The 12,014-nt window shown below is 58.3% G+C and overlaps 1 protein-coding gene across 1 annotated transcript in view; it reads left to right on the top strand.

The window, feature by feature from the left end:
• SARM1 (sterile alpha and TIR motif containing 1) overlaps positions 1 to 11,758 on the top strand; it is a 19,247-nt gene extending 7,489 nt beyond the window's left edge. The window contains exons 3-10 of the mRNA XM_030888090.2: positions 1 to 433; positions 2,475 to 2,687; positions 3,221 to 3,312; positions 3,405 to 3,640; positions 4,742 to 4,844; positions 4,917 to 5,106; positions 10,031 to 10,152; positions 10,239 to 11,758. The exon at positions 1 to 433 is cut by the window's left edge and continues 51 nt beyond it. Of these exons, the coding sequence (XP_030743950.1) occupies positions 1 to 433; positions 2,475 to 2,687; positions 3,221 to 3,312; positions 3,405 to 3,640; positions 4,742 to 4,844; positions 4,917 to 5,106; positions 10,031 to 10,152; positions 10,239 to 10,368 (1,519 nt within the window). The 3' untranslated portion in view covers positions 10,369 to 11,758. The remainder of the gene's footprint in view (positions 434 to 2,474; positions 2,688 to 3,220; positions 3,313 to 3,404; positions 3,641 to 4,741; positions 4,845 to 4,916; positions 5,107 to 10,030; positions 10,153 to 10,238) is intronic.
• The last annotated feature ends 256 nt before the right edge of the window (positions 11,759 to 12,014 follow it).

The raw sequence follows: 12,014 nt of genomic DNA, 5'->3' as shown, positions 1-12,014 counted from the left end.
CCCGCCGCTGCTGCGCCACTGCGCGCTGGCCCTGGCCAACTGCGCGCTGCACGGCGGCGCGGCGGCCCAGCGGCGCATGGTGGAGAAGCGCGCCGCCGAGTGGCTCTTCCCGCTCGCCTTCTCCAAGGAGGACGAGCTGCTGCGGCTGCACGCCTGCCTGGCGGTGGCCGTGCTGGCCACCAACAAGGAGGTGGAGCGCGAGGTGGAGCGCTCCGGCACCCTGGCGCTCGTGGAGCCGCTCGTGGCCTCGCTGGACCCCGGCCGCTTCGCCCGCTGCCTCGTGGACGCCAGCGACACCAGCCAGGGCCGCGGGCCCGACGACCTGCAGCGCCTCGTGCCGTTGCTCGACTCGTCGCGCATGGAGGCGCAGTGCATCGGCGCTTTCTACCTCTGTGCAGAGGCTGCCATCAAGACCCTTCAGGGCAAGACCAAGGTGGGTCTGGGGCTAGGGTCGGATGGGCTTGGGGCTAGGGGGTGTCTGGAAAGGCTTCCCAGAGGCAGTGGCATTCAACACAAGAGAGTTAGGCCAAGGCAAAGTGAGGGCTGAAGAACCTCGTTTTTTGCCCTGAAGGCCCTAGACCAGGAATTTGAACTTGGTCTTTGGGGCAAGGGGAAGCATTGGGATTATACAAAGACCATCCTACCCTGCAGCTGGATGGAGAAAGGGTTGGGCGGATGAGGTTTCTGGGGCAGGATGGGGACACTTGCGATGGTTGATGCAGGGACCAGGTTAGGACAGCAGAAATAGACAGACCCCCCCCCAAAACAACAACAACGAAAACCACCTCACTGCTCTGGAGTCAATTCTGACGGCTACCCTATGGGGCAGGTAGAACTGCTCCTGTGGGTTTCTGAGAGACTGTCATTCTTTGTGGGGAATAGAAAGGCCCACCTCTCGCCTGCACAGCGGCTGGTGGTTTCTAACCCATGACTTCTCCGTTAGGCACCCAACACATAACCGCTACTCCGCCAGGGCTCCCCCACCAGGTGCTAACGAGCTGGATTTAGGACTTGGTGGTTGACTGGGTCAAGGCGGAGGATGCCTGGCTTGACATCACTCAGTGGGTGAAGGCACCTGATAAGATGAACGAGAGGGGGGGGGACAGGTTGGATTGGGGAAAAGGGGAGAGAGTTTAGTGGGTTAGCTTGGCTTCAGGTGCCTGGAAGAAGCTCAGAAGGAGGGAAACTAAAGCTCAGGGGAGTGACATCAGTTCATCAAGCAGATAACTCTCACCAGAGTCCCCAGGGCTCCCCACGCTCAGGGACTGCTCTACACAGCCACTGTCTTCTGCTTTAACTTGCTGTGTGGCACTGAATCCCTGGATTCCCTCTCTGGGCCTCTCTAGGCTTCATTTTTATTTTCTGGGACATTGGAGTTGGACTACAGCCAACAGTGCTTACTCTGGATGTGGGGCTCACAATAGGTACATTACAAACCACGTAGTGTGCTTTCTACATATTGCAGATTCAAGAGTCCGCCCCTAAGAATGTCGCTCTCCTTCCCTTGTGTTCCTCTGGGGGTGCTGGGGGTTGGTGACAGCTGGTGCACAGAGAGTGATTCACTCTGTCTGTACCATAGGTATCATCTATCAGGTGTGCACCCACATGTCAAGGTGAAACCCTTCCAAGCTCTAATTTATGTTCTAGAAGCCTCTTTTCTCCTCCCTGTGCCCAGAGTTGGGCCATGGGAGGACCTGCCCCACACAGCAGGGCATTCTGCTTTGGGAGAAGGGACTGGAAGGGAAGGAGGATTGAGTCTGGGCAGCTGCCATGGTTGCCAGCACTGGTACTCCGTTGTTCTAGCAAAGCCCAGTGAGTGCCATTCAACCAAGACTTACCGAGCAGCGTGCCAAGTCCAGTGTTCACGCGGCAACCTTGGGCTTGTAGGCCAGTGGAAGTTACGTTATCAACTAATACCAGAGACATTACTTTTAGAGTGGGGTTGAGGTCCAATAGGCCACGCTGTGGGGGAGCCAAAGCAAACTACCCAGAGGAGTTACTAGCCCATTTGGATGCCAATGAAGGAGTGGGGGCCCCATGAACAGGGGAGGACGTTGGGGTCTTGGAACATCCTGGGCCAAAGTGTGCGAGTCTTTGTGATTCGTGTGTGGGGTGGTAGTGGTGGTGGGGTGGGAGCAACCGAAGTGCCAGACAAGTTTGGGATGGGTGGAAGGAGGGCTGACCTGGGAGCCATAGGCAGGGGCTGAAGTAGCTAGAACCCTGGATGCCTACTACAAGCTCAGGCTTTGTCCTAGGGCAGGTGGGAGCTATCAAGGGGAGAGGAGAGATGCAGGGGGACCTGGGAAACAGGTGAGAAAGCTTCACGTAGGGGAGTCCACAGGAACAGGTGGTTTGGGGGATGCAGGTAGTGCTAGGGTGGATGGTGGGACTTGCATAGTGAGAGACGAGGGGTGGAACTGGGCACATTCGTGGCTTTTGTTGAGCTGGTGGGCTGAAGATGCTGTTCTCCCCAGGTGTTCAGCGACATCGGTGCCATCCAGAGCCTGAAACGACTAGTCTCCTACTCCAGCAACGGCACCACGTCGACGCTGGCTAAGCGTGCCTTACGCCTGGTGGGCGCAGAGGTGCCACGGCCCATCCTGCCCTGCGTGGCCAGCTGGAAGGAGTCTGAGGTCCAGACGTGGCTGCAGCAGATCAGCTTCTCCGAATTCTGCGAGAGCTTTCGGGTAGAGCCTCGGGGCGGGGTGGGGGTGGGGCTGCCTCCCTGAATTCTGGGTGGGCATATCCTCGTGGGTCCCATCGTCACTTAGGGTGTGTCCTGAAAACCAAACTCCCTGCTATTGGGTGGATTTCAACTCACAGTGACCCTATAGAACAGGGTAGAACTGCTTCTGCGGGTTTCCAAGCCTGTAACTCTACCAGAGTTGAAAGACTCATTTTTCTTCCAGGGAGCAGCTGGTGGTTTCAAACCACTGACCTTATAGTTCACAGCTCAATGAGTAACCCACTGTGCCACCATCCTCCAGGGGGCGTTCTAAAGCCCTGCATAAATGCAACAGCCCCCCGCCCGCCCCCACCTGCAGACCACTACTCGGGAACCCTCTGTCACTTGCACCCGGCTGCAGGTGGCCGTTTGTGGGTGGGGAGCCCAGATTTAGCCACCTTCGGGGGCACTGGACTCCGCGCTGGGTCCCCTCGCATCTTGGGCCCGGGTAGAGGCTGAGGAGGAGACCCTCCCTGACACTTGCCCCCTCCCCAGGAGCAACAGGTAGATGGCGACCTGCTTCTGAGGCTCACGGAGGAGGAGCTCAAGACGGACCTGGGCATGAAGTCGAGCATCACCCGCAAAAGGTACGGCCCGGCCCACGCACATGCCTCCCCACCCCCTCCACGGGCCAGTCCTGAAGCCGGGACCTCTGCACTCTCTCCTCCACCGGGTGCAGGTTTTTCAGGGAGCTCACGGAGCTCAAGACCTTCGCCAACTACACGACCTGTGACCGCAGCAACCTGGCCGACTGGCTGGGCAGCCTGGACCCGCGCTTCCGCCAGTACACGTACGGCCTGGTCAGCTGCGGCCTGGACCGCTCGCTGCTGCACCGCGTATCCGAGCAGCAGCTGCTGGAGGACTGCGGCGTCCGCGTGGGCGTGCACCGCGCGCGCATCATCTCGGCCGCCAGAGGTCAGCCTGCACCCAGCCCGGCCGGGCCCGAGGGGTGCAGGAGAAGCCCCTTTGGCCATTTGCTGCGCACTTAGGGGCCGAGACTGGGCTCCGGGGAAGCAAGGGTGTGAATTGCTTTACCCTGAAGACAGTTCCAGTCTAAGATGGTTATGGGGGTGAGGTGGGGAGTTGGGGGTGAGGCAGGTAGGTAATGAGCCCCCTGGCATGGCTCCCAGAGGAAGCCCTGACTTAGGTATAGACTTCCAAGGAGAGGAGAGGGGTTGCTTGAGCAGGCCTTGAAGGATACACCAAGGGGAGGGAAACTTGGAGGGGGTAAAGGCACGAGGGGGGGGGGCAGGGATCCACCTATACAAAAGTGGAGGTTTGCCAGTGCATGTGTTAGGGGACATTGCAGGAGGGCTGTGGAGTGGGGAGGTTTAACCATTTGGTCGACAGTAGTTACCATGTGGTTACCAGGCAGGGTGGGTAGTGGAGGTGTTTCCATGAGGGCCGGGTAGATTCTAGGAACCTGCCACCCCCTCCCCACTTCAGTACCAAGAGATTCGTTCACGTGTTTTGGGAGAGTTCAAATGTTTAGCAGGACGAATCCACAGAGCACCGTGCTTCGCTCTGAGGGCTGAGTGTCAGCTCCATGAAGGCAGGACTGGCAGGTTGGTTCACTGATGTCGCAGGTACAGGGATGGTGCCTGGCACCCAGTGGGGCCTCAATAAATATTTGTGGAATGAGTGGATGAGAGGCAGGGGTTGAGGCTGATGCCAGGTGTCTGGGGTGTCGAGTTGGGCGTGGCACTGGGCCACTCCAGGACTGGTCTGGAGATCCAGGGAGCAGGCAGGGCTAGAGGGGCATACCAGGGCCCCTCCGTCCCAACTGTGCATGCCTCCTGAGACGAGCTCACCAATGGTTTGCATCCTACCTTCCCATAGTCTCGGTTTCCTCATCTGCAAAAGGGGATAACTTACCTGTAGGCTGATCTCTCCACTTCCTTTTCGGATAAGCTCTGCCCCAGTGTACCACCCACCTGCCTAGGCTGGGCTGATGGGACTCAGTCCCCCAGCGTACATTGATCTCCAAATCACCATGTGGCTTCTCATCCACCCTAGAAATGCTTCACTCCCCGCTGCCGTGCACTGGCTGCAAGCTCAGTGGGGACACCCCGGATGTCTTCATCAGCTACCGCCGGAACTCGGGCTCTCAGCTGGCCAGGTGAGGAGGGGCTGGCAGGCAGGCTGGGGCTGCAGGGCGAGGCCTTGGCAGTGAACCGAGCCGTCTCCGCAGCCTCCTCAAGGTGCACCTGCAGCTGCACGGCTTCAGCGTCTTCATTGATGTGGAGAAGCTGGAGGCGGGCAAATTCGAGGACAAGCTCATCCAGAGTGTCATGGATGCCCGGAACTTTGTGCTGGTGCTGTCGGCCGGGGCACTCGACAAATGCATGCAGGACCATGACTGTAAGGACTGGGTGCACAAGGTAGGTGCTAGCCTGGGCCTCGGTGGCCCCAGCAGTGGCCAGTAGCCTGGGGGACAAGGTCCTCCACTCTTCTCAACTGCTCACACCAGCGACACCTAACTGTGATGCACCTCCCGGCTGAGGGAGAAGTCAGGAGGCATAGCCCAACTTGGAGAGGGGTGCAGCCAGTCACTGAGACTCTCTGACACTCTGTCTCTTCCTCTGGAAAATGGGGATCGTTTACACATCCTCCTCACCTTGTGAGGGACTCTGGCAGCACAGTGGGTTAAACACTGGGCGGCTCACTGCAAAGTCAGCCATTCAAACCCACCAGGCCTTCTGCTTGCTGAAAAGATCTATAGTCTTGGAAACCCTCTCTTCTGTAAAGTTGCAACGAATCAGAAGCAACTTGATGGCAGTGGGTGGGGCTTCTCCTCGCAGGATTGTTGTTAGGATCAGAGAGGGATGAAAATGTTTTGAAAAACAAGCTCTGTGCGGGCCGAAGGGCTGGAGAGCATGTGACAGGCAGAATGAAATGACTGTTAAGAGTACCAGGTTGTGAATTTGAAGTGCCGTTCTGGCCTTGATCCAGGTCCCGCACCCCAAGGAACTTCATGTTTTTTGCTGGAGAGTGGACGTAATAATAGTCCTAACTCCCCAGGATACTGTTATAAGGATGAAAAGAACTGAAGCCCGGGATGTGCATAGCAGAAAGTCTGGCACACGGTAACTACATGGTAATAGTAATAATAATTATTAATATAATGATAAGCATTGAAACAACAACAAAAACTCCCTGCCATTAAGTCAATACCGATTTATAGCGACCTTATAGGACAGGGTAGAACTGCCCCTGTGAGTTTCTGGGACTGGAATTCTTTACGGGAACAGAAGCGCCATCTTTCTCCTGGAGGGGCTGGTAGTTTTGAACTGCCGAACTTGCAGTTACCAGCCCAACGTGTGTACCCACTATGCCATCAGGGTTCCTGTTAGGAGTGCTACCACCGTTGTACTCACCGGTGACTCGTCAGAGCTTGACATAGTGAGCAGTTGGGGAAGAGACAGATGCGTGGGTCCGTGTCCCCGCTGCAGGTGAATGTGCTTAAAATTCCAGATGTATCAGAGCAAAAGGATGCAAATCAAGATACGCGTGCAGAGGAGATAGAGTGAGGTCAGAGGGTTCCCAGGGTGAAGCTTCTGTGTTCCGCAAAGTGGCGAAGCTTCTGTGTTCCGCAAAGTGGCCTACCTCTTACAGGTGTCCGTGTTGTTCAGGAACCTGTAAGCTCTTGGAGCTTCCGTGTCCTGAGCCTTTATTGGCTCCAGTGCGTAGTCATGATAGGGTCCACATTGCGTAACACCTGCAGGTGATTAATCATTAATCAGTCAGTAGGAATTGGGAGTAGGACTGAGGTGTGCAACAGCCGTCCAAGATGGGGCCCTTGTCCTCAAATAGCAGGAGAGGAAGGCATATGCCCAGAGGGATTAGATCGTCTTTAAGCTGGTGTAAAGACTAGGCCAAGAGGTGAACCTCCTACTTGCTGGAAGAGTGTGGAGAAGAGAGAGCGCATCAAGGGCTAGAACCACCAGGGAAGGGCTCAGGAAGGAAGCCGGGCTGAAGAGAGGGGCCTCTCCATGCAGAGAAAAGCACGTGCGAGGGAGCAAATGACTAATGAACTAATGAATGAACAAGGTTTCACGGATGAAGACCTCGAGGCCCAGAAGTAGGATAGCTTTCCTACGGCCACACTCGATCCTGGCTCCCAGGGACTCTCAGAGACAGAGTGGAATGGCCCCTGTGGGGGTCGGAGGCAGGAAAGCTTTGTGGGAGTAGAAGTCCTCCTCTTTCTCCCATGGGGCACCTCGTGGGTTTGGACCTTTCAGTGAGCAGCCCAACGAGCAACTTACTACACTATGGGGGCGCTTGTGACCACACTACTGGGGTAGAAATTCAACAGCCGGGCTTTGAACTCGGATGGACTCCAAAGCCCACGCTCTGTTAGCCCACCCCTCTGTTCCACCGCCCAGACCGGAGGGGGTGAGAAGGACGTGCTTGAAAGGAGTAGCCGCAGCTTGACCGGCCCATCAGCACCCTTGTACTCTCTTCCCGACACCGCGCTCAGGGAAGCCGTGTACAAGTAGGGAGCCTGAGAGCGGGCAGAGCGGGGAGGTTTACTGAAGAAACTGGCACACGCTACAAATCAGGGCCTTGGTTTGTTTGGTTTTCCTCTGGATAGCATGCTCTTTAAACATTTACCAGCACCTCTCCTTCCAGGTAAGAACCGTGGAGCCAGGCTAGGAGGCTAGAGGCGGGGAGAGGACCTGTGCTTAGAGTAGTGGGCAGCGGGGAGCCCATGAGAGAGGCAGCTCTGGGCACCGTGCACTTTCAGAGGAAGGTTCTGGCACCGGGTGCCATCTGGATTGGAATGGGGGAGAGGGTCAAGCCCCAGAGGCCATATAGGAAGGACGGAGGGCCAGGCCTGGTTGGGAGACGGACGCTGGGCAAGGGACACCTGCTGGAGGAATGTGGCAAGGATTCAGAGAAGGTGGTGGATGGCTGTCTCAGAGAGGAATAGCTGTGGGGGTCGGGAGCGCTCGGGCTTCACCTCTTCCCTGTGAATCCCTGGTGCCTAAGCTCATGCTCGGCACCCTATTTGGCGTTGGAGGGTTTGTAAGATACAGTTGTAGTTGAACCGATGATTAAAGCACCGAGTGCTTTAATTCTGGTGGAGCCGGGATGCACGGAGGAAGCACACCTACTAGGTTTACTGGGGCCGGCGACCTGCCTCTGGTGGAGGGTTTGGCCTTAACCAGCTGAGTGACGGTGTCCCGCAGCCATTGACTGGCAGCCTCTGCCGTCTAGGGCATCAGTGATTTGGGCTTTTAGGTTGGGTGGCCGCCTGGGGGGAGCACATTTCTAAAGGCTCCCGAATACACGGAGGCTGCATGGTCCAAATGCATCCAAATACTCACTGAGGGCTCACAACAGCCCCGGGCCTGGAACCCAAAGCTCAGCTCAGAGCCCTCCTGGGCTGGGCATGTGGGTGACCCAGGAAAAGGCACCCCCCGGCTCAATAGGCTTCCTTCACCTCACTCCTAAAAAGTGAAGCTCATTAGAAAGCCGGTGAGAGTCAGCATTACAGAGGTTCTTCCCCCAGCCAGGAGGTCTTCCCCTCCACAAAGCTGCTCAGCACCCCAGCCCCCTGCTTCTCCCAGCTGAGGAGGAGGAGGGAGGGGGCAGGGAGGGTGCTGGGCGCCTTGGCCCAGGCCCAAAGGTTCCGTCATCCCTCCTTGGGTGGTTTTAGTACCTGATTGCCTCTGATTGTAAAGCTTTCCCCGAAGCCACATTAGTAGGTCATCAATAAGGGAAGCTGCAAGGGAACTCCAGTCCCTGTGGTCAGCCGTGCGCGGAGAAGAAACATTCAATGAGCACTCGCCAGGCTACCCACTAAGAGCCAGCTGTATCCCAGCACCATCCCGGGAGGAGGCGTTGGCTAGCCTCCTTTCCAGAAGAGGAACTCCTAACGCCTAGCGTTTACGAAGCCTACACTCTATCCTAGGCGCCGCTGCACCCACCGTCCACAGAACCCTGTAGCTGCCCTCCCGCGTGGCTGCGGAGATCTTATTGACACGTGTCCACTCTGGTGCTCAGCTCCGACACCCATTGCCACGGGCTCGCTTCTTTCTGGGGCCCTCGGCCCCTGGAGCAGGGGGCAGGGAGCGGAAGGAGGCCAGTGTCCCTCATGCAGCCATGTGGGCGGCTGCCCACCACGGGTTTGGGAGCCGGCATGCCCCCCTCCCTCCTGACTGCTGGATTTCCCTCCACCCACTCAGGATACCCGCTGTAAATTTAGAGGTCCCAGCCCTTACATCTGGTGGGTACGAGAGGTATGAAGTAAAGCCCCCAAACCAAACCCACTGCCATCGGGTGGACGACCACGCAGAGCTACCCCACAGAGGGTGTCCAAGGCTGGGCACCTTCACGGGAGCAGACAGCCTCCGAGCTCTCCATGGAGCAGCTGGTGGGTCTGAACCGCCGACCTTGTAGTTAGCAGACCAACGCTTACCTGGCAGTGCCAATTGGCGGAGGCGGCGGCATGCAGCAGGAATACCCTGTTTTGGGGGATGGGGCTCTGCCCTGGTCGGGGAGGAGAGGGGAGACGTCCAGGGACCTGAGCTGATTGAGCTCAGATGGGAAACAGGAGTAGGTCTTAGCGCGGTGAAGGGGCAGAAAGAGCACTGTAGTCTGAGGAAATCGCAGGTACATAGGCCTTGTGCAGGGAGGGAAGAGGGGGTGCCACGTGCAAGGGGTGTGGCTGCGAGGCTGGTGAGGGCGGGGGAGTTTGAGAAGCGGCTGAGGCCCGAGTTGCCAGGGTCTCACAGGACACAGCAAGGGGTCTGGAAGATGGAGAGTGAGAGGTGATGTCACCAGATACACATATGGCAAAGACGAGCTGGGCAAAGGGGCAGCATGGAGACCACGTGAGGGGTGAGCTCAAAAACATTACCAAGCTCTCAGCCGCCAAGTCACTGTTGACGCACAGTGACCCCTGTGGCTTTCCAAGGCTGTAATGTTGACAGGAGTAGAAAGTCCAGTCTTCCTCTGCAGAGCTGCTGGTGGCTTTGAACTGTTGACCATGCGGATCGCAGCCCAACTTGTAACCACCGCACCAGCAGGGGACCTGGTGGAGCCTAAAGATTCCGGGAGGTTGGAGCCTGGGAAGCAGCGGGAGTGGGGCAGCTCCGAGAAGCCAGTAGGGAGTAAACTGTCAGGACTTGAGATGGATTGGGGGGGGGGTGCAGGTAGGGGGAGATTTATGGTGGACTCCAGGTCCAGTGTCCAGTCCCAGGTTCACCCTTGAACCTGTAGCCCTAGCACCAGGGCCCCTGGGTTGGGGAAGGGGCCTCTTCCTCCTCACCTCTAGTCTCTTCTCGGTTCTTCTTCCAGGAGATTGTGACTGCCCTGAGCTGTGGCAAGAACATTGTGCCCATCATCGATGGCTTTGAGTGGCCGGAGCCCCGGGCTCTCCCCGAGGACATGCAGGCCGTGCTCACCTTCAATGGCATCAAGTGAGGCCCAGGGTCCAGGGCTGAGGGGGGCAGGTGCACGTGGTCCCCAGCCGAGCCCCTGACCCCCTCGGCCTCTGTGTCCCCAGATGGTCGCATGAGTACCAGGAGGCCACCATCGAGAAGATCATCCGCTTCCTGCAGGGTCGCTCCTCCAGGGACTCGTCTGCGGGATCCGACACCAGTTTGGAGGGTGCTGTGCTCATGGGTTCAACATAACGGCTCCCACTCCCCAAGCCCTGCTGCGCCCCCCACTCCCACCATCCTCCCTGGGCAGAGACAGTCCTGCCTCTTCTCGGGAGATGGCTCCCCTCTCTTCACCCTGCTGTGAGGGGTGGGAAGCAGGCCCTCGGCCTCTCTGTTGGGGTACTTGTCAGGGCTCAATTCTGGGCAAGGGCTTGGCTGGACACACCCACTCCCCTGCCTTGATAGCAAACAGCTGGAGTGAGGGATGGAGGCAGCCACGGGCAGCAGTCAGGGGCAGCCCCTGCTGTGTTAGAGCACCTTTGCTGTGAGCCACCTGGGAGGAGTACAGCGGTGGTCCTGGCTTACCACTTCCTGCCCCCCTGATGGGCCTTGCCCTGTAGCCACTCAGTGCCCTTAGCCAGCTGGCCTGGTCTTGGATGCCTCGTCCATGCCTCCTTTGCCATGCCTGGGCCAGCTGTGCTCTCACTCTGGCTGATCAGGGCTTCTGGCCGCTCTGCTGTACTTACCCAATGCCCCCTGCTTGGGGCCTGGGCAGGGGAGGCTGTGTCTTGAGGGCAGCAAGCCCCCACCGATCCCACTATGCCTCATTTGCCTCCCCACTCCACCTGGGTGAAGGCAGTTCTCTCACCTGACTGTGTAGCCAGCCACCTGGGCCCTTAGCTCCAGATTCTACTGAGATCTCCATCCCGCACAAACCCTCCGGGGAGCTGCAGCCACCTTCAGGGATCCCACACTTTGAGTAGCCGGGCCCCAGAACACACCAGTCTTTGCCATTGCCTAGCCCCTGACTCCCCCCACCCCCACCCAACTCCTTGGCCTCTGTAACCATCACCAGCCACCCTGCCTGTTACTAGCCTTTCCATGTTACAGGTGAGGAAACGGAGGCTGAGAAAGGCCGAGGGGTCTGCCCAGCCCACTGCCTGATGGAGCTGCCCAGGGAGGGCTGCCCAGAGGCTGTGTCTGGGCAGGTGGCTGCTCCGTGGCCCCCAAAAGGTCTGGCAGGCAGGTTCTAGGAGCCGAAGGCGCCCATGGAGGTACGGGACAGTCCCTCTCTTGGGGCAGGAGGCAGGCGGTACCCTACCTCCACCAATCCAGGCTTCTACCAGTGGGGTCTGCTGGAATCTGCCCTGCCCCCTCCCTCCTAAGGGCAGTGGGTTCACACCTCAAGGCTGGTCTGGCGCCCATCAGCCCAACTAGCCAGGTCACTCCCAGCTCTCTAGCCTCCTCGTTTGAGTCAAAGGTCTCCTGCCTGGCCTGGGACACCTCTGTCCACTCCCCTCCCTGTGTGGAGTCCAGGCCCCAGTCTTCGGCTCTGCCTGCCCTCCTCCCTTCTTTCAGGAGACCAGAGCAGGGCAAGGCCCTGGACCGACCAGACAATAATAATGGTGACGAGTGTCTTCCAGCGAAGCTGTTTGTCATTTTGTTTCCCACCAGCCCTGCTCCCTTGAGACCACCCTAGAAGGGATTCCGAAAGGACACACCCTCCCCTGCTGCCCACCACCACTGGCCCGGCCCTCTGACCCCCACTATCTCTGGTGAGTCAGAGCCTAGACTCCGGCCGGCCGCATCAGAGCAGTGGAGGGGAGGGCTCTCCTCTCCTTTCCCTGCCAGGCGAGTGTGCTCAGGGCTGACTGTCACACCATGACGGACCCTGCAGT

Source organism: Echinops telfairi, unplaced genomic scaffold, assembly GCF_000313985.2.
Source record: "Echinops telfairi isolate 266 unplaced genomic scaffold, ASM31398v2 ScPeMD7_7458;HRSCAF=8496, whole genome shotgun sequence".
Lineage (NCBI taxonomy): Eukaryota > Metazoa > Chordata > Mammalia > Afrosoricida > Tenrecidae > Echinops > Echinops telfairi.
Note: the sequence above shows the minus strand (reverse complement) of the source record. Positions and strands in the feature narration are given on the sequence as shown.